This window comes from Mauremys reevesii, linkage group 14 (assembly GCF_016161935.1).
Source record: "Mauremys reevesii isolate NIE-2019 linkage group 14, ASM1616193v1, whole genome shotgun sequence".
NCBI lineage: Eukaryota > Metazoa > Chordata > Testudines > Geoemydidae > Mauremys > Mauremys reevesii.
The window spans coordinates 20,803,295-20,823,922 of NC_052636.1; the positions used below are offsets into that span (position 1 = coordinate 20,803,295).

Here is a 20,628-nt window from a genome sequence, read left to right on the forward strand (position 1 = left end):
ATGTTTGATAAGGTGAGAGCTCCGATAGAAGCTTTTCCCGCACTCATGGCACATGTAGCGTCTCTCTTCCAAGTTGATTCTGTTGTGTGGAATAAGGTCTGAGTGGCTACTGTAGTTTTCCTCTGTCCTCTGCTGAGTCTCACAGGCTTTTGTGTTTTCTGGGAGTGCACAACTCCTGGAAACATTCCCTTTGGATCTTCCTGATAACATCCAATCTGCATCTACTTGCACAGTGTCTTCCTGCTGGGGTTTCTCCTCCTCGTTCTCACTCACCATCCCATTGCCAGATGGGAGACAGAGAGAATCCAGACATAGGTCACTCCCTGTGCCTGAGAAAAAGGAAATGTCAGAGAGAGGAATGGAAAAAGGGATGAACAAACCAAAATATATGTGGGAGAGATCAAACCTATCAGGTGCTGATTTTCCCCAACCCTTCCACAGAGAAGAGAGGAAGGGATCAGTTCTGGGTCCTCACTGCACCATAACTCTCAGGGGAAAGTGAGATCAGGGAGCGACCTGCTGCCAGTTGTCAATCACAATAGGAGGGAAGCCATGAGTGACATCTGCCATAATGATTCCACATCTGCAGGGAACAATCCTGAACTTGAAGAGCTCACAGGGTCTTTGTAGGGCATCCCAAATGTTTCCTGCATTCCTAAGCAGTTGTTGAGTTGTTTAACCAATTCCTCACCTGTGAAGGCAGCTCTCGGGACCACTTCTTTCTCAGAGCCCTGGAGGTCTGGGACCCACAGTTCTTCCCCTCGTTCCAGCTGCGAGATCACATCAGGTTTGGAAATTGGAAACCCTACTGCAGGCAAAGAAAACAAGGGAGGTCAGTGGAATTTGAGGGATACTTGTCACAAAAAATATTCCATATTTTTAACCCCATCTCATTTTTAGACAGTTTAACATATGTAGCCCTCAGGATTCATCTGCTTGCCTGCATAAATATCTCTTTTCTTATAAGTACAGTATTGTGATAGGTTTATTAATTCATATTAAAAATATGTTTGGCTGTAATGCAAGAAACCTACAGGCCAAAAACCTGCATTTTAAGCTAAACCCAGAAAAGGAACTGTTTTTCCTATACCCAAATAAAGTGCCTATGCTTAGGTCTAAGACCCTTTACCTAGACCAACAGACAATGAAGAATAGCAAAGGGGATTTTTCAAAGTTGCACTCACAGACTTAACAAGTACCCCACAAGTGCGCAGATATCTGCCATCCATACGCACATACATACTAGCCTATGGAGTAAGCGCACCTTAACATTTCTATGGGGGAAGACTGAAATTTGGGCATAAGAGGAAGGATTTCCGGTATTTATTTCTATAAAAAGAGGTAACCTACCTCACTTTGGTATCCCAACCCCACCTCGACCTCCTCCTTCTTCACTACACTTCACCATCTTCAACTACATATTCATGCTATCCATCTACGACGGCTATTAACCAGTAATAGGCCGCACTTATTTTCTTTTCAAACTTTAAGTTCAAAAGGGACTCGGCTAAGCTTGGTCTCTCTAAATGTTATTTTAGTTTGTGTATCAGATTATTTAGTTGAGCTAAAAAGTAAATTCCAAAGTAGCTTTGACAGCTCTTTGCATTAGTTTCCCTTGCAAGAGCTGTGAAACCAGAACCGCCAGAGGCGAGGCCAACACCAGTTTATCAAAACAGGGTGTGAATATTAACCAAAGTTTGCAGCACATAATATTGTATCATCATATGTATCTCCTGAATAACAGTAATACAATTGTAACTCTGTAATTCTACCTGTTTTACAATTTACTTACTATTTCATTGAGTTTAATAAAAAGTCATTATGACTCTATCTGTCTCCCTGTGAGCTTCCTGTCATACCCCCAAAGGTCCCTTTATCAATTCTGTGGAACCTGATTCGAAACACGAACTTTTATCTTCTTATCAAACAAATTGGCGAGCCTAAACCCATATTAATTAATATAAATGATTAAGTATTATTATTAATGAATTAAAATAATCATAATACAAATTAAATTAAGTTGATAAATCAAATCAACATTACTAACACACCCCAAATAAGGCTACGCATCCCAAGGCCATCTTCCTTGGCTCAAAGTGGCAGGAGAGTTACTATTATAACAAGTTATATTCACTACCTTAGTGCCTAAGGACCAACTAACAGTGGGCCCCCATTGTGCTAGGCAAAGTGCAAACAGAGAATAGTAGATGGCCCATGCCCTGAAGAATTTACAATCTAAATCAGGGGTCGGCAACCTGCGGCGAGCTGATTTTCAGTGGCACTCACACTGCCTGGGTCCTGGCCCCTGGTCCGAGGGGGCTCTGCATTTTAATTTAATTTTAAATTAAGCTTCTTAGACATTTTAAAAACCTTATTTACTTTACTTACAACAATAGTTTAGTTCTATATTATAGACTTATAGAAAGAGACCTTCTAAAAATGTTAAAATGTGTTACTGGCACATGGAACCTTAAATTAGAGTGAATAAATGAAGACTCGGCACAGCACTGCTGAAAGGTTGCTGACCCCTGATCTAAATAGACAAGACAGACACAGAATGGGGGAAGGGCTAGAACCCACTGTTAGAATAGAGATATTCAGGCCTGCCTGTAAAGCCTAGACTTTAAGAACTTAGGGTATTTTTATCACTTTGTCTTTATACCCGGTAACTAGCTAAGAATCAAAATCTCAGTCTGCCTGTGTATGGGCCTTCTCTCACTAGGGGCCTTGTTCTTACGCTAAGGCCTTTGGCTAAGCAGCAGGGCAGCCATAAGCTGGGAAGCGAAGGGTCACATCCCAAACCAGTCACACTGAAATAAGGTGCTACTGGGCTGTTAGGAAGATGATCCTGTCCTGATAGCGCCCATCACCACCAGATAAAGAAACAGATCTTAAGATGGTTAAGAAAACTTAGTTTGACAGCAAGAAATCACTTCTCAATGGTTGTGGTTGTGAAACCCTAATTTCTGTACCGTTTTATCTTTAACAAGGTAAAAGTGGTAGCCACAATCAGTCTGGTTCTCTAATTGTTTCTGTCTGCTGCATAATTAATTTTTCTAGGTGTAAGTTCATTAGGGCAGTGGAATATGCTTGCTTGGAAATAACCCCAATAAACATCGCATTATCTGTGCTTCAGACTTCTAGTCTTTCGCTGCTTGCTGTCTGCGTGACAAGAACCAGGGAAGTGGGAGGGTGAAGGGAAAACCCTCTAACAAATGGACATGACCTGATAACCAAGAGGTAAGCCTTTAAGGAAGGTTTTAATACACTTTGGAACAGATCAGGGATTCCCATGAGGACTGAGAGGGAGCGATGGTAAACACGCATTTAGATCCTTTTCTTGTTTTATATCTTTTCCCCATAAGGCTGAACCTCTGGCACTGTCATGGATCCATAGGATCTGTGCAATGCCCTGGCTTTTAAACAGTCCTTGGGAGGTGCCCCTTGAGTGCACTAGACCCCCAAGGGGTCCCACTCTTCCACAAGGCCAGGCCACTTAGCTTCAACACCTGAGACTGAGCCACTTGCTCAGTGCCCTTCCTCCACCCTCCTCTCCACTTCTTCCCATTACTCTCAGCCAGCACCACCTGCAGGCACCTTGGGAGCTTCTTGTGTTCCCTCCTCGTCTCTCACTACCTCATCCCTCCCCGCTGCTTCTTAGCTCTAATCCTGCACACACCCTCCCCAGGTCCTGACACCCCAGAATTATCTTCTCCCCCCTTCTCCTCCCCTCCCACAGCTCTGTTCTCCCTTCACCGGCGGGGTCCTGAATGGAAACATTATACACTCTCCTATCAAAAGAGGAGCTCATCTGACTGTCACACAAGCCAGGCAAGAGTCACACACCTATTTACTCAATTTAGAATTCTATAGGCAGCATAGTTTCCTCTTAAAATGAGAAAAAGGCATCAAAGTTACAGTTATTAATGTAGTTATGAATGTTGCCAATAAGGATACATTCAATGCAATTTTAAAATGACTGATGGCACCAAAAAGGCACATGACAAAAATGATACTAGTGGGTGGGAGATAAGGCAAAAAAGGGGGGGGGGCAAGAAAACTTGTCAAAACTTGTATGACAAATAAAGGTATAAAGTTATTACAACTCAGGTTCTTAAAAGACCCCACAGCTTCTAATAACCGAGAGGAGAGGACTCCTTACCTAGGGAGGTCACAGTCTCATAGTTCTCCTGTATGACATTCCTGTAGAGGGCTCTCTGAGTGGGGTCCAGCAGAGCCCACTCTTCCCTGGTGAAATACACAGCCACCTCCTCGAAGGTCACCGGCCCCTGAAAGAGCAAGAGTCCAACACTCAGTACCTGCTCCCCCATTCACAACCCCAGTCCTCACAGAACAGCAGCGCCAGGGAAATGGAAGCTCCGGGAGGCACATGTTAACAGAGTCCCACCCCACCTAGCTTAGAGCAGCCTGGAGGCATCAGAGGGTAGAAAGAGAGAACCTTTTGTGTCTGCCAGCTGACAGATGGAGGCAGAGTCATCACATTTATCACATACCTACTAGCCAGGGCTTGATACAGGAGATGGGGCTGTCTCTGGACCATGCTGGTGGTTCCCTGGTAGGAATCCCAACACTCTCCAAATAAAATATATGGAAGAAAGGGGAAGTCAATAGTAAAGAATAGAAGTTAGAAAGTCAGAATTGTAGAAAATTGGTTACGGAAGCTATCAGAAATCAATGACCAATTTATGAAAATAAGAAGGAAGTTTTTAAAAATTATATTAAGTACAAAATTAATCCCTAACAATGGTATGGATGTTAAACAGCAGCTATTACAGTTAGACATGTTTAAATAAGCAGGTCCAGATAACTTGTATCCAAGAGTTTTGAAAGATCTGCCGGAGGAGTGTGGAGGACTGTTAATGTTGATTTTAATAAGGACTTGGAACACTGGGGAAATTCCAGAAGACTGGACTAAAGCTAATGCTGTGCCAATATTTAAAAAGGGTAAAAGAGATGACCCAGCTAATTACAAGAGTGTTAGTCTGATACTGGGCAAGATAATGGAGCAGCAAATATGGAGATGTAGGAATGTTACACTTTCAAGCGGTTGAAGTGGTTCCCACACCCCCACACTCAATCAGGAGACACATAGATAAAGCGCCGACCAGGTGCATATTTCTGGAGTACACAGGGATAAAGCACCAATCAGGGAGGGGCGAAGTAGTTGGATTATGTTAGCACATGCGCATAACAGAATGATTTATGTAACCATTATAATAAAAGACGTGGAAAACCCCGCTTGGGCGCCCACTGGGATAGACTGACGGACTTGGCTTGATTCATTACTACATGGATTTAATTAATAAAGAATTAAAGGAGGGTAATATAATTAGTACCAATTAACAAAGGTTCAGAGACAACAGAGCCAATCAAACTAACTGGATAGCCTTACTGCATGAGATCAAAAGTTTGGTTGCAACTAATAGTATTGATGTAATATACCTAAACTTCTGTAAGGCATATGACTTGGTTCAGCACAACATTTTGACTAGAAAACTAGAAAGATACAAAATAAACACGACATACATTAAATAGATTAAAAACTGGGATTATAAATGGGAAACCATGGTCGAGTGGATTTCTTTCTAGGGGGTTCCCACAAGGATTGGTTCTTGGCCTTGTGCTATTTAACATTCTTATCAATGACCTGGAAGAGAATATAAAATCATCACCGATAACGTTTGCAGTTGCCACAAAGATTGGGGTTGGTGGTAACTAATAAAGTGTCAGTAGGTTCAGGTTCCAGCACTGGGAATCTGGGAAGTTTTCCCAGCCCTGGCTGGGGTTATTTCCTGTTCCACAAAGAGGGGAAGTTCCATTCCCAACTTCTGTGCCTTGAAATTAGGCCCTGACACTACACCCCACATTCAGCATAGTGGTATGATTATGAAATGATTAGGACATAATTATGATGCATTTTGTGCAAGACGCATCATATGTTCAGTGTCTTTGGAAAAGTTAGTATTTGCTGAATATGATTATCCTATTTGTGTGCATGTATCATATTCGTATCTGAAGTTATGGATATTGACTCTGTATCTGTATTTCAAATGTGCTTACTCTGGGTAACACCCACAACGAGCCTTTCAGGTACAACAAAGAAGCCAGAAAGTGTTCATGGCTCATCAACAAAGACAATGGACCGTGGAAGAGCTTAGCCTTCCTGGGAATGTTTCAGCCAGCCTATGAGTCATGGCTACTATGACTCAGCAGACCATGGTAGGGCCTGTGACCAGACCACATGACACTAAACTCCATTTTGGTACCTCTATTTTTCCACAAACTGGACTGGGAACTGAGTTTAGAACAAAGGGTTCCTGCCATATGGAAAAGCTACATAAGGTGGGTGTGACGTCATCTCTTGGCCTCATTCCGCACACAAGAGAACTCCTGGAAACACCTGAGGAACAAAGACTGAACTCGGGGATGTGGTGGTCTCAGGGTAAAGGGATTTCTAGCTTGTATATGGAAACTTGGTGGACTGCTTCTATCGGCAGTCAGGGTGAGAAATTGCTAATTCAAATTCTATCCAGACAGTATGTTAGGCTTGGTTTGAGTTTTTGGTTATTTAAGTAATCTGCTTTGATCTGTTTGCTATCACTTATCGCTGGGAAATTGGCTTTTGTCTTCTATCTCTCCTTGAGTGTCTTAGGTAAAACACTCAGGTAGGTTAGTTGGATGCATAGCGCCACCTGCTGTCGTGTTGTGTGATAACAGGGCCTGGAGAGGCTGGCTGAATCTCCAGCAAAGCCGTGTGAGATGGGCCAGCCCAGCTTCAGGGTTAGAGGGCACAGCGGTTCCCAGAAGCTCCCCAGACTGCACCCCGGGGTGACAACCCATCACATCCTAGAGTACACAAGTCTCAGCACGTTTGTCACATCCTGTCCCCTCCCATTCCATACCCTAGATAGTTCCTGCCTCCCACCCTCCTATACATTTACTGCTTCTCTCCCTCCAAGCAGAACCCACCACCAGCTCCCTGAGAATCCCTTACCTGAGCCAGCTCCATTGCAGCCATTTACTTCTCGCTGGGAGGAGGGGATGATCTGGGGTGAAACGTGGACGTTATTCTGTAACCTGCCAGGGCGAGAAGGGCAATGTGAGAGAATTCAGACAGGGTTTCTGTCCTTTCCACATGTCGATTCCCCAGCATTGTTCCTGCTAATGGACACTCTAGGTTCTGCCACACTGTGAAGCACAGAGTGACCATATCCCAGTACAGGCCTAGCCCCCTCCCACCAGGGTGTGACCCTCTGACACATGGTGAACCCCTCCCAGCAGCAGAGTCTCTCTGTTACACTTACCAAGTTTGTGGGCGATAAGCTGGGAGGGGTTGCAAGTGCTTTGGAGGATAGAATTAAAATTAAAAATTATCTGGACAAACTGGAGAAATGGTCTGAAGTAAATAGGATGAAATTCAATAAGGACAAATCCAAAGTATTCCACTTAGGAAGGAACAATCAGTTGCACACATACAAGACAGGAAATCACGGCCTAGGAAGGAGCACTGCAGAAACGGATCTGGGAGTCACAGTGGATCACAAGCTAAATGAGAGTCAACAATGCTACGCTGTTGCAAAAAAAGCAAGTATAATTCTGAGATGTATTAGCAGGAGTATTGTAAGCTAGACACAAGAAGTAATTCTTCCGCTCCACTCCGCACTGATTAGGCCTCAACTGGAGTAGTGTGTCCAGTTCAAGGTGCCACATTTCAGGAAAGATGTAGACAAATTGGAGAAAGTCCAGAGAAGAGCAACAAAAATGATTAACGGTCTAGAGAACATGACCTATGAGGGAAGACTGAAAAAACTGTTTTTGTTTAGTCTGGAGAAGATATGATCAGCTTTCTAGTACATAAAAGTTCATTTCGAGGAGGAAGGAGAAACATTGTTCTTCTTAACCTCTGAGGACAGGACAAAAAGCAATGGGCTTAAATTGCAGCAAGGAAGGTTTAGGCTGGACGTTAGGAAAAACTCCCTAACTGTCAGAGTGGTTAAGCAGTGGAATAAATTGCCTAGGGAGGTTGTGGAATCTCCATCGTTGGGGATTTTTAAGAGCAGGCTGGACAAACACCTCTCAGGGATGGTCTAGATCAGGGGTGGCCAACATGTGGCTCTTTAGAATTTCATATGCGGCTCCTTGTATAGGCACCAACTCCGGGGTTGGAGCTACAGGCACCAACTTTCCAGTGTGCTGGCTGTGCTCACTACTCAGCTACAGGCCCTGCCTCCACTCCACCCCTTCCCTGAGCCTGCAGAGCCCTTGCTCCATTCCCCACCCCCAAGTGTCTTGCATAGTGTGAACAGCTGATCAGGAGGTGCAAGGAGAGGTGCTGATTATTGTGGCTTCCCATGGGTGGGAGGTGCTGGGAGCAGGGGGTGGGAGCTGACGGGGGGCTGCTGACGTATTACTGTGATTCTTTGGCAATCTACATTGGTAAACTCTGGCTCCTTCTCAGGCTCAGGTTGGCCACTCCTGGTCTAGATAATACTTCGTCCTGCCTTGAGGGCAGGGGACTGGACTAGCTACCTCTCGAGGTCCCTTCCAGTTCTGTGATTCCATGAACCAAAGGCCAGAGACGAGCAGAATCAAAGGAGTCACTCTGGGGATTCGCCCTGTCACTGTCCCCAAGGCAGCTCTCTCAGGTTTACAAAATTGTTGGATGCTCCAGCCTTTATACAGTCTCTCCTGGGAGTGCCCCTTTCATGGGCTGGGACTAGTTTTAGCCTTTGGGAAGCGTGACCCCGGGGGTTCTGAGACTTGGCCTTCTTGCCTCAGCACATCTTGTTCCTTTCTGTGGCTCCCCAGCGAGTCCCAATGAGTAGATACTCCTCAGACAGACAGTGAACATAAGAATGTGTTTAGTGTTTACACTTCATTGAATGCTTGTGAGCTGCTGCTTGGGTTAACATCTGACTAGTTGCATTGTGAGCCTCTGTAAATCACCAGACAGGAGAGAGACTTTACCTGTGCGAAGTGCTGATTGGCAACAGAATGCATTACACCCTGCCTGGCAGGAAAGGTCCATCAACATCAGAGAGACTATTATGGGATGTTAACGAAGACACAAAAAACTGTTGTTGTGCTCTTGACTTCCCATTAGCTGAGTTTCCAGGACAGAGCACATGGTAGGAAGGGGATGAAAAACCCCATGCTAAAGGAACGGATGATCTGTATGTTGCTTGGACTCTGGGGGGCAAAGTTTCTAGGCATAAGCAAGAGATCCCCAGCTGCCTAGCCGGGGTTAGTCCTAACGAATATGCAGAGCTTGCTTATTATAGAAGCTTCTATTACCTTTGAAATCTAAGACTGCAACTCGTCTGCATCTATAGGATTACCTGCTTTAACTTTGTCAACAACTCTTGTTTCCTTTTAAAAAAGTCTTAATACAGGTTATGACAGGACTGGCTACAAGTGTTGTCTTTGTTGGAAGATCTAAGATTCAATTGACCTAAGGAAGTGACTGGTCCTTTGGGCCTGGCAGTAACCTGAACATCGCTGTGACTCGTGGGGTAAGGGAGGGGTTCTCAACCAGGGGTCAGAAAGATATATGGGATCACCCAAGAGGACTGTCTGTGGTTCCATGTTAATGCTGTTACAGAGCCTGAAGTGTTTACACTGGATACTTGGTTGGTGAAATCTCCATACAGACCTCACACCCAATTTGGGGTTTGTTCCTGCTTCTTACCAGTCTGCCCGAGGCTGGTGCTCGTGCTCTCGAGTCACTGAAGACAGCGTTACAGAGAGAGGCTGTGACTTCCCCACGGTCACTAAACAGGTCTGTGACAGAGCCAGGAACAGACCCTGTTAGCTCCAGAGCCCCGTCACCCGCAGCTTGGAAAGGTCCCCACTGTATTAGGCTGCAGGAAGAGGTGTGCAGGGACTGCAGCTGAGCTGCCCTGCCAAGACGGCCTGTGCATCCGTGGACAAACCACCTCGCAGGGGGGTGTCCCCTGGGTCAGGAGAAGTCAGTGTCCAGCCCTGTGGGGCTGCGCTCCTGGCTCATACCTCCAGCACTCACTGCTGCCCCTCCCTTACCAGCTGCACTGTTCAGCCAGCCCCAGGCCTCTGTGAGGTCACCTTCCCCCCGCCCCCTCAAACCTTCAAACTGGGACATGGTGCACCAGTACCAATCAGAGTGCACTAGTGTAAATTTTGTCTACACTAAGGGTTTGCACCAGTGCCTAAAACACCAGGGTGGCAGAGACCTTCAGAAACAGCAGTACGGTGGCACTAGAACCTATTTCTAGCTCGGTCACAGACAGCCTGGGTGACCCTGGACACGTCAATGTTTCTCCTCCCAACTTTAGTCTCTTTACCCAGCTGCCACTCACTGGGGTCTCCTCTCTCTCCAGAGCTGCTCACCACTACAGTCTGTGTGGATGTCCCCAGAGCTAAGGCAGGTCAGCTCTGGAATAGTCGTACAAGGGGGGCTGGGGAGTCTCTTTCCCTGGAAGTTTTTAAGAACAAGTAGGACAAAGCTCTGCCAGAGATAATCTACATATACTTGTCCTGCCTCGGCAGAGAGAGCTGGACTTGATGACATCTTGAGGTCCTATCTAGCCCTACATTTCTAGGATGCGATGCAATATATACATATAAAAACACAACATACAGCTGGAGAAAGCTTCCCCCCGGCCGGGCCCCGGGCTCCCCTCCATCCCAGAGATACACCAGTCTGGGAATGTCTAGGGATACAGATGGTGTATCTCTAACCTGGTCTTAAAGACCTCCAATGAAGGAAATTCCACAGCCTCCCTTGGAAGCCAATGCAAGGCAAACACTGACCAAAACAACACTGTACACACACTCGCTGGGCTTGGGGTTAAGGGGAGAGGCAAGAATTCAAACAATCTGGGTTCAGTTCCCAGTTTTGCCCCAAATTCTCCATGCAAACTTGTTAGACACCGGCGGCTGGCCCGTGCCCGCTGACTTGGGCTCACACGGCTCAGGCTGTGGGGCTGTTTAATTGTGGTGTCCATGTTCCGGCTGGGGCTGCAGCCCAAGGTCTGGCACCCTCCCACCTCGCAGGGTCCTACAGCCTGGCCCCAGCCCGAGCCCAGACACCTACACTGCAATTAAACAGCCCCTTTATCTGAGCCCTGTGAGCCTGAGTCACCTGGCATGGGCCAGCTCGGGGCTTTTAGTGGCAGGGCAGAGATACCCTTGGTGTCTGTTCCGCACCTGTCACAATGGGGACCCTGATCTCGGTGTCTGTGCACAGCCCTGCGCAACAGGGGCCTGACCTCAGTCAGGGACTCTGCAACTCCCAGCATTACAGGATCCCGGATTTTGTTTAGGGCCCCTGCAGCAACTGGCAAAATGTGGGGCCAGGATCTCTGTCAGGGTCTGTGCAGTGCCCAGTACAGTGGTGGGGTGTGATCTTTGTTAGAGTCAATGCAATGCCAGACCCAACGGGGACACAGATCTCAGTTGAGGTCTCTGAAGCGCCCAGCACAATAAAGGCAGTGGTTTGGGTCGCAGTCGTCCGCTGCCTGGCACAAGGGGGGCCGTGATCTCGGTCCAGGTCTCAGTTTTACCGGGCACAACAGTGGGTTCTGATCTCACCTGGGGTCTCTTCAGTGCCTGGCAGAAAAGGGCCCAGATCTCAGTTGGGGTCTCTGCAGCAGGTGGCAGAACAGGGCCACGCTCAATACGATAGGAGCCCTGATCTCAGTCACACACCTGGAGAGAAAAGTGGGAAGATTTTTGAGAATTTGATATTAGTATTTCAGAACTGAGGAGAAAATGGGGCACAAACTAAATATTTGCCAATATAAGGGACAAGCATCAACATGTGGGGAGAGTTTATGTCACCATTCAAGAGAAAAGATGGGAAATGTGAGGGGATTATACAGGAATATTGAATCAACAACAGAATGGGACAGATTCTTCTTGCCTCACACTCACAGGGGACAGGAGTGCGACTGGAGTAAGAAAGTCCCTGGCTGTGGGGAGGGGCTGGCAGTGGGGTCTGGGAATGTGACTAGCAGGTGATGTGGGGGGAGTAGCTGGGACTGGGAAACCTGGGGCTGGGCCGGCTCCATGGGGGACACTTGCTCCTCCCTCCCCTTCCTGGCCCTTCCCAGGCCCCGTTGCCAGCAGAGAGTGGCCCCCCCAGCCCAGCCCAGAGGTGTCCCTGTCTCAGGGCCCCCGCAGCCTCTGCCCATTCACCCTCTGCCCAGCTCAGGAATCCCTCGGGGGGACCATTTCCCACCCGCACAAGGACAAATCCCTGCAGGTGGAAATGGGGGAAACCCCCAAACCTGAGACCTGAACTGGCCATTGGCGAAGGGGAGAGAAAATGGGGCACAATCGGGGGGGGGGGACAGGGAACTTCTCAGGGGTTGGGGGAGGGGGGGTCACCCTGGGCGCTGCTCGTGGCTCTCGGGGGAGAAAGGGGGCAGGACGGGGGAGGAGGGGGGTCCCCACGGGAGGGGGCAGCGGTAAATCCGAGGGGATCTCAGCCCCCCCCTTTCTCTCCCCGCTCCTCGGGGGGGTCACCTGCTCGCCCCCCCGGCCAGGTCTGGGCTGCACCGACATTTCCCGCCCGCCCGCCCCCAGCCCGGTCTCCCCCCCCAGCCCCACGCAGGGACCCCAGGGTTAATGAAGGGCTCTCCCGCCGCGATCTGCGCATGCCCAGAGCTCCAACGGCACCAACCCTTCTCCGGTCCGGGAGAGGCTCCAACGGCCCCGCGCGAGCCAGGCAGAGCCAACGCTCGTTCGCAGCCCGGCTCCGGCTCCGGCTCCGGCTCCCCCGCCGACGTCACTTCCGTTCCAGGGAGAGTCAGGAACTACATCTCCCAGCCTGCCCCGGGGCCGCTTCCGCTCTCTCCGCAGCCCAGGGAAGGGAGGGTTCCAGCAGCTGTTACTGCGCATGCGCCGTGCGAGCCCCGCTGGGGGTGAGAGAACAAAGCTGCCGCTGCCGCCTCCGCCTGAGCCGAGCCGCTGCTGCTCCTCGGGGGGGGGGAGTCTGTGCGGGGCCCAGCCGGGGGGGGGTGTCTCCAGCTGGGCCCCGCCCCCCGGCCAGCCCCGGGCTCTGCCCGCCCCAGCCCCGCCCGGAGCCCCCGGGGAGTGAGAGACCCGGGGGGGGGCGGGCACGTGACTCTGCCCCGGGGAACCCGGGAGAAGCCTCGGAGCCGCCTTGGCCCCAGCGGAGCCGCAGCAGGATCCGCCCCCCCCCCCTCCGCTGGGATGGGGGGGCTCGGCGGGGGGGGCGGAGCTTTCTCCAGCCGGGCCCCGCCCGGGCTCTGCTGAGGCTCCCGGTGACGGAGCCCGGGGGGCGGGGCAGGTCCCGGGCTCTGCGCGGTGCCCCCCCCCCCCATAGCTGCCCCCAGGGGCCCGGAGCTGCTGCCGCGCTGAGGCCGGGAGGATCCTTCCCGCAGCGGGTCTGAGCCGCCCCCCCCCCGGCTCTGCTGTGCCCGGTAACGGGGGGGGGGGGGGGGGAAGCGGGTCCCCCCCCCGGGTGCCCCCATCCCCGCACGGGCGGAGCGGGGCAGCCGCGGGGAGAGACCCCCGGGAACGGGGCGGTGACCCCGGCTCCCAGCCCGGGGCAGGGCGCTAGGGAGAGGGGGGGGGAAGGAGACATTGGAGGGGGGGGGCAGGTTCCCAGATCTCTGCGCCCCCCCCCCGGCACACTCACTGCAGCCTCCCTGCCCAGGGTCACTTCCCTGTGACCGAGGTGAGGGGCAGAGAGAGGAAGAACCAGCCCCGGACTCTCCCTGTTCCCCCTGCGGCAGGAGTGCGCTGCCCTGGGGGCAGGGGCAGGGGGACCCCCCCCCAAGGGGGCTCCTTTGGGTCTGGTCTGGTCCAGGGTTTGGTTCACACCCTGTTGCTGGGAGGGCTTCAAAATGTCTTGGTTGGTTCCTGCTGCTGGGGGAGCACAAGGGGGAAAGGAGGGGCCAGGGGCCGGGTCTGTGCTGCACTGTGGGGACTGAGCATGTTCCCAGCCTGGCAGAATCTACAATCTCTGTCCCCAGGGAAAGGGCCTGGGGGAATCGTGATGTGAAATGAACTGAAGCCTGTTCTGAATCCTCCACAACTGCCCTTCTCACCCTGCCAGGCTGCAGAATGACGCCCACCTCTTGCTCCAGCTCGTCCCAGCCTCCCATGGGACAGGGAAGAGAAATGGCTGTAGTGGAGCCAGCTCAGGTAGGGGTTATTGGGGGGTTGCTGGTGGGTTCCTGCTGGAGGGAGAGGGGCAGGAAATACTGAAGAGGTGGCAACTTCTGGGGAGTTAGGTCTGGAGGGGGGCAGGGAATACCCTGGGTGAGGATAGGATTGGGGACAGAGTGTGACAAACCTGCTGGGACTTGTTAACATGGGCCTAGATCCTCAGAACAAACACTTGGGTGTTGGGGGAGAAAATTCCCTAATTTGTGAAACAGGAAACAGACAAAGCAACTCCCTGGGCAGGGCTGGGAAAACTGACCAGACTTCCAGTGCTGAACCCTCAGCCTGCTAGCCAGGGGCTGGTGTGACATGGAAAGGTGGCACCCAGCAGGGAGGTGTAGGGAAGATGTCCCGGCCCCTCACATCCAGCTGCTGGCACTGGGGAGGGTGTTGGGTTCTCTACCATGGGGCTGTGCCTGGACCCTTCTGGGGGCTCCATCTCCTGTATCAGCCTCTGGCTAGTAGGTCTGTGGTGGATCTGCTGGGAGAGACAAGGGGCTCTCACTTCGTCCCCTCACCCAGATGTCTCCTGGCTGCTCTCAGCAGTGTGGGGATAGGACTCTGCTGATTCTCTCAGAGCTTCCATTTGATTGGCTCCTTTCCTCCCTGAATAGTGGGCTGTGAGTGGGGCAGCAGGTACTGAGTGTTGGATTCTTGCTCTTTCAGGAGTCGGTGACCTTCGAGGAGGTGGCTGTGTATTTCACCAGGGAAGAGGGGGCTCTGCTGGACCCCACTCAGAGAGCCCTCTACAGGGAAGTCATGCAGGAGAACTGTGAGAATGTGACCTCGCTGGGTAAGGGTTCCTGTCCCCTCGGTTTTTAGAAAGAGAAATGCAGAGTTAAGGTTCATTCCACTCCCCTAATGCCACCTCTGCTCTGCCCTGTTTCAGCATCACCCCGACATGCCAGAGACACCCACACTAGCCCTCTCCCCTCCCCTGTTACAGAGCGCTCTGGGAACAGAGCAGTACAGCAGAATGTCTAACATGTTCTTCTCTTTGCTAAGATAATATTCGGGTTCAACTCAATCATAGCAAACAGAAGCTTCCTCCCCCTGGCCTGCTCTCCAGTACTGAACCTCCTGCACCCAGGCCATCTGAGACTTGCACAGTGTTACTACCCCCTTGCCCTCAACCTGAGTTTTCCTTTTGAGTCACTGCCTTCACTTACCCCTCACTAAGCCCCACAGATCACTCGAACATATGCCACCAGGGTGCTGACAACCCCCATGGCAAGAACACACCCTTGGGCACCTTTGCTGACCAAGCCTACAACACTCAGAACGGAAATGAGGCAGAATTGCCCCCCAAGTTTCACATGCACCTCTCTGCATAGCACAGGCACAGCTCTGCCCAGCTGCTGCAACCAATCCCTCCATCAGCCAGTCACAGCTACAGCTGGCCCAGTGCACACAGCTACAGCTGGCCCAGTGCACACAGCTACAGCTGGCCCAGTGCACACAGCTACAGCTGGCCCAGTGCACACAGCTACAGCTGGCCCAGTGCACACAGCTACAGCTGGCCCAGTGCACACAGCTACAGCTGGCCCAGTGCACACAGCTACAGCTGGCCCAGTGCACACAGCTACAGCTGGCCCAGTGCACACAGCTACAGCTGGCCCAGTGCACACAGCTACAGCTGGCCCAGTGCACACAGCTGGAGGCATGCGGATAGGTGCTGAGATTCACACCTGTGAGCACAGCACAGACAATGTCTTAGTCTTAGTCTTTCCTCGGGTCGATTATAGGTTCATAGATTTTAAGGCCAGATGTGACTATTAGGTCGTCTACTCTGACGTCCTTTATACCACAGACCATAGAATTCATCCCGTTATTGCTGCATTGAGCTGAATACCTGAGTCCCTTTGGCAGTTGGTTAACCTTTGCACTGCCCACACAGAACCATTCTCACTGGTTCTGGCCAGCTACAGGGTTAAGGGTTGGGGGAAAGTTTACATTAACTTTTCCTGGTCTGCAGAGGTTTAAGTTTACTCACCGTCCATATGGTGCAAGGCAGGAGACAGCACTGGGCAACCTTAACGCGGCATTAATGTAGCTTATGAGCATTTAGTTTCCTGTTTTAAAAAATGGATGCTTTTGCGCTATAGCTGTGTCTGTAATTGAGCTTTGGCCAGCAGAGCCATGTTGGATGGTGTGCGTATGTGCGCATGTGTGTGGGCACTTTTTCACAGCCTTAAACAATAGAGCTGGACTGGCAAAGCTTTTAAGAGCTACCTAAGACCTACCTAACTAGTTCCTCGACAGACACCTGACACGCCACCTTTAGGTGAACGAATATGCGTCTACCTGGTGGGAATCCAAACCCTGCGCCTGGCACCCCCTTGGGTGGGGCACCCGTACGGCCCCCCCTAAAGGCCGGTCCTGGGTGGGGAGCAGAATTGATCCCCTCCACTGTCCCCTGTGGGGAAGAGTTTGGGGGGGGGGTCAGTCCCTGATTTTTATTTTCTGTCTCTCCAGCACTTACTTGGGTTTGTTCTCTGCCTTTCCATCCCCAATTCTGAGATTTCTCCTCTCTTCTAGCAGGTGATGGGGTGGTGAGGGAGAGCGAGGAGCAGAATCCTCACCAGGAAGATGCTGAGCTCGCCGAAGCGCATGGGGAATTACTGCGAAGAGCCAAAGGGAGTGTGTCCAGCCCCCATGAGCAGGGAAAAGCTGGTGAAAATTACCCCAGACCAGAGAGAGAGCAGGGAAACCACTCAGAGGAGAGAGTGGATGAACCCATTAATTGTCAGGGAACTCATAGGGACCTCAAGGAAACTACGTCCCAGGAGAAAATCCTCACGGAAAAGCGAGAGACTACGTGTAGTGAGTGTGGGAAAAACTTCCATTACCGTTCAGCCCTTATTCGACATGAGATAATCCACACGAAAGAGACACCTTACAAATGCTGTGAGTGTGGGAAAAGCTTCAATCGTACCTCAGCCCTTAGTAGGCATCAGCGAATACACAGAGGAGAAAGACCTTATGAATGCTGTGAGTGCGGGAAAAGCTTCACTCAGAGATATACCCTTAACTCTCATCAGAGAATCCACACAGAAGAGCGACCCTACGAATGCTGCAAGTGCGGGAAAAGCTTCACTCAGAGATCAGCCCTTATCTCTCATCAGACAACGCACACGGGAGAGCGACCCTACGAATGCTGTGAGTGCGGGAAAACTTCACCCAAGCTCAAACCTTACTAGGCATCAGAGGGTCCACACAGGAGAGAGACCTTATGAATGCCGTGAGTGCGGGAAAAGTTTCACTCACGTCTCCGCCCTTATCTCTCACAAGAGAGTCCACACTGTAGTGAGACGCCATGAATTTTGTGAGTGTGTTAAATTCTTCTCTCGGAGCTCACACCTTACTTTGCATCAGAGGTTCCACACAGGAGAGAGACCCTATGAATGCAGTGAGTGCGAGAAAGTTTCACTCACCTCTTCTCTCTTATCTCTCACCAGAGAGTCCACACAGGAGAGAAACCCTATGAATGCAGTGAGTGCGGGAAAAGCTTCTCTCGGAGCTCAACCCTTGTCACACATTACACAGTCCACACTGGAGAGAAACCCTATGAATGCAGTGAGTGCGGGAAAAGCTTCACTCATAGCTCAGGCCTGTCTAAACATCAGAGAATCCGTAAAGGAGATAAGCTTCATAAAAACCTTCTCTAGAGCTGTCAGGAGATTTTTTCTTTAATTCTTTTGACAGTTCCCAGGTAGTGAGTGTTAAGGCTGTTTGCATCTTTTGCACATTGTAGTCCCTCAGCTCCCACACATGAGTTGCCCACTTTTGAAGCTCGCCCGTCTTTGGGGTGGATCCTGTGGTCCTTTGTATCAACTCCATTGTCCTGCGAGTCATGGGAGTGGGTGTCTTTTCTACCAGGAATGTCATCACCCCAGGTGGGGGAGATGGGGGGTGTCTTCAACCAGCTACGTTGAGATAAAATCTACCTGGGTCTCATCACTGTGGTTGCCGTGGAGTTAGCTAGCTTGAGTTCACTTTCCTGATGTAAAAAGAGAACTATTCTTGCAGTGAAGACATGGGCTATGGATAGTCGGTGGAGTTATCTTGCACATTTCCTCCTGTCTGAGCTAACCATCACCACATTTCCTTTTCTAAACAAACCTGGAGATTCACATTTGTACTCCTCCTCCCAGTGCAAAGTTATTGTTAGAGACGTCAAGTTCCTCTTTGAGGAGAGATTGTCTCATTCCCAGTTGTTCTCACATTACTCTGGATTGTGCAGAACAGCAGTTATTTTGTTGAATTTTTTTTTTTCCTCATTTAAAATATATTTAAATATGATGAAGAGCTGGAGCAGTGTCAGGGAAATAAGGGTCATTTTAGGCTCTGTGACACTGGAAGGAGATGGGGCGACTCAGACATTCCATCCTTCCCCATCACCCCAGAACTGTTACCTTGTGCCTGAGCCATGCACAGTTCACCCCTTCGTATTCCTTCGCTTCCCAACGTGTCTGGTGGGGTCATGTTCTTGGCTGTCCATGCTTGGGAATGGTGCTTGTACGTCTTTGATCCTAAATCAGAGTCAGTCTGGCAGGAGATGAAAGTGTCAGACTTGGAAGGGGATTTCAAATGGATCCCAAGCACCGTTCAAATCCCTTTTCCTCAGTGGCAAAGCCGCTTCTGGGAAGGTTGGTTGTTTTTTCTCCCGTTATGAAAGTGCTATAACTCCTGTAAATAACACTAATGAGAGAGGTATCAGAGGGGTAGCCGTGTTAGTCTGAATCTGTAAAAGCAGCAAAGAATCCTGTGGCATCTTGTAGACTATCAGACTTTTGGAGCATGAGCTTTCGTGGGTGAATATCCACTTCGTCGGATGCGTGAGAAAGCGCTGGGAGAAGCAGGTTTCAGTGGATCATGGGAGAATCTCTCATCCTGATTCTGAGACATCAGATGTAACCTAGTCTGGAATTTCACTTTAAATTAAAATGAAAGTGTCTTCTACCTCTCTGTGATATAGGTTTTCTATCTTTCATGAAGGCTCCTTGGTCATATAACTGCATGTTAGTTTTGTTTGACAGAATGCAGCTCAGATTTTTTGGGAAATTTCAGACAAATTACCATTTTTTTACTTCAGGTTAGTTTTCCCCCCATCCCTGCATGATGATATGGAGAAAATTCAAATGAAGTTGAGTCAACAGGCGAGAATAGTCCAAGCTGTTGGACATATTATCAAAGAAACAGTCGTATGTTTAAATCTCCACTCTGAAAAGGTGAACAGCAGCAGACCCCAAATGGGTGCAACTGACCGAAGTAAGTGCACATGGTCGCAGGGTAGTTCAGTTGTTTAAGTCAATATTGTCTCAGACGATCCAGGGATAGAATTCCACAGCAAGTGATTCAGAACTAGGAAAACGCCCAGGTATTTGGTTCCCAAGGTATTTGTGACCCAGTCCCTACAGGAGGTTACTCCTGAAGAGATCTCCTAGCTAATCCCCAAATTTGGGAAATGCTGTCTGGGATGAGGTGTATCAACCCTGACCTGGCACTGCTAGGGTTAACCGCACCCTGTGGGCTGAAGAGGCCACACCCCCTCACCCTCTCTGGGCATGCTCCGACTGGAGACGGAGTATAAACGGGAGCAGCTCAGTCTGGGCAGACTGGGAACAAACCTATGTTGTTGGCACGGGATGGGGGGGGGAGCCCAGGGCTGGGGTCGCAGGGGGCTGTGGGTGGGGGGAAGCCCAGGGCTCGATCAGCAGGAGCATGTGCTGAGGGATACCAGGGCTGAGGTGGGGGCAGCCAAAATATTTTTGCTTGGGGCAACAAAATCCTAGAGCGACCGTGCCTCCACCCACTGTGAGGTAGGTAGGAGCGGATCATTATTATCCCTACTCGAAAGAGGGAGAAGCTAAGGCTGAGAAAGGAGAATTGACTTGTCTGAGGTCGCACACCCAGCCAGTGGCAGAGTTGGGAATAGGACCCAAGAGCTCAGATTTTCAAACTAACCATCGGATCTTGAATTTCAGACATTGAATGATCTGAATAAAGTGCTCTCAGATGAGCTCCAGACCAACAACAGTGCACAGTAATTATTCAGCAAGTATTTGAGGAGAACTGCAATGTTAGAGAGAATCATGAACTGCTCAGAGACCATTAATGTAGAGAAGCAGCAAAATTCATCAAACATAGAACTGGTTCTGACTTATTTCCTTGGTCTTAAAAGAGAACAACAAGGATCTGAGTCTTGTGCCTGTCAATAACCCCCTGCTCAGCCAATCAGGGGTAGAGACTGAGGACGGGAGGCTGAGGGTTCTCACCAGAGAGCCCAAAGGATGGCCTAGGTTACTGGTGGGAATCACTGCCCGAGCGCTATTTCAGCCCCACATTTTTGGGTGGACCTCCCGCAGTGGGAGCTGCAGAGCACTCCCCCGCAACACACACACACACCCCTGGTGTTGGGAGGGGAACAGGTAA

General features: G+C 50.2%; 1 protein-coding gene across 1 annotated transcript in view; it reads left to right on the top strand.

Moving 5' to 3' along the window:
* Positions 1 to 6,222: 6,222 nt before the first annotated feature.
* LOC120381555 (zinc finger protein 850-like) overlaps positions 6,223 to 20,628 on the top strand; it is a gene marked incomplete at its 3' end in the record, with an annotated part of 120,021 nt that continues 105,615 nt past the window's right edge. The window contains exons 1-4 of the mRNA XM_039499727.1: positions 6,223 to 6,240; positions 17,151 to 17,368; positions 17,535 to 17,570; positions 17,654 to 17,802. Of these exons, the coding sequence (XP_039355661.1) occupies positions 6,223 to 6,240; positions 17,151 to 17,368; positions 17,535 to 17,570; positions 17,654 to 17,802 (421 nt within the window). The remainder of the gene's footprint in view (positions 6,241 to 17,150; positions 17,369 to 17,534; positions 17,571 to 17,653; positions 17,803 to 20,628) is intronic.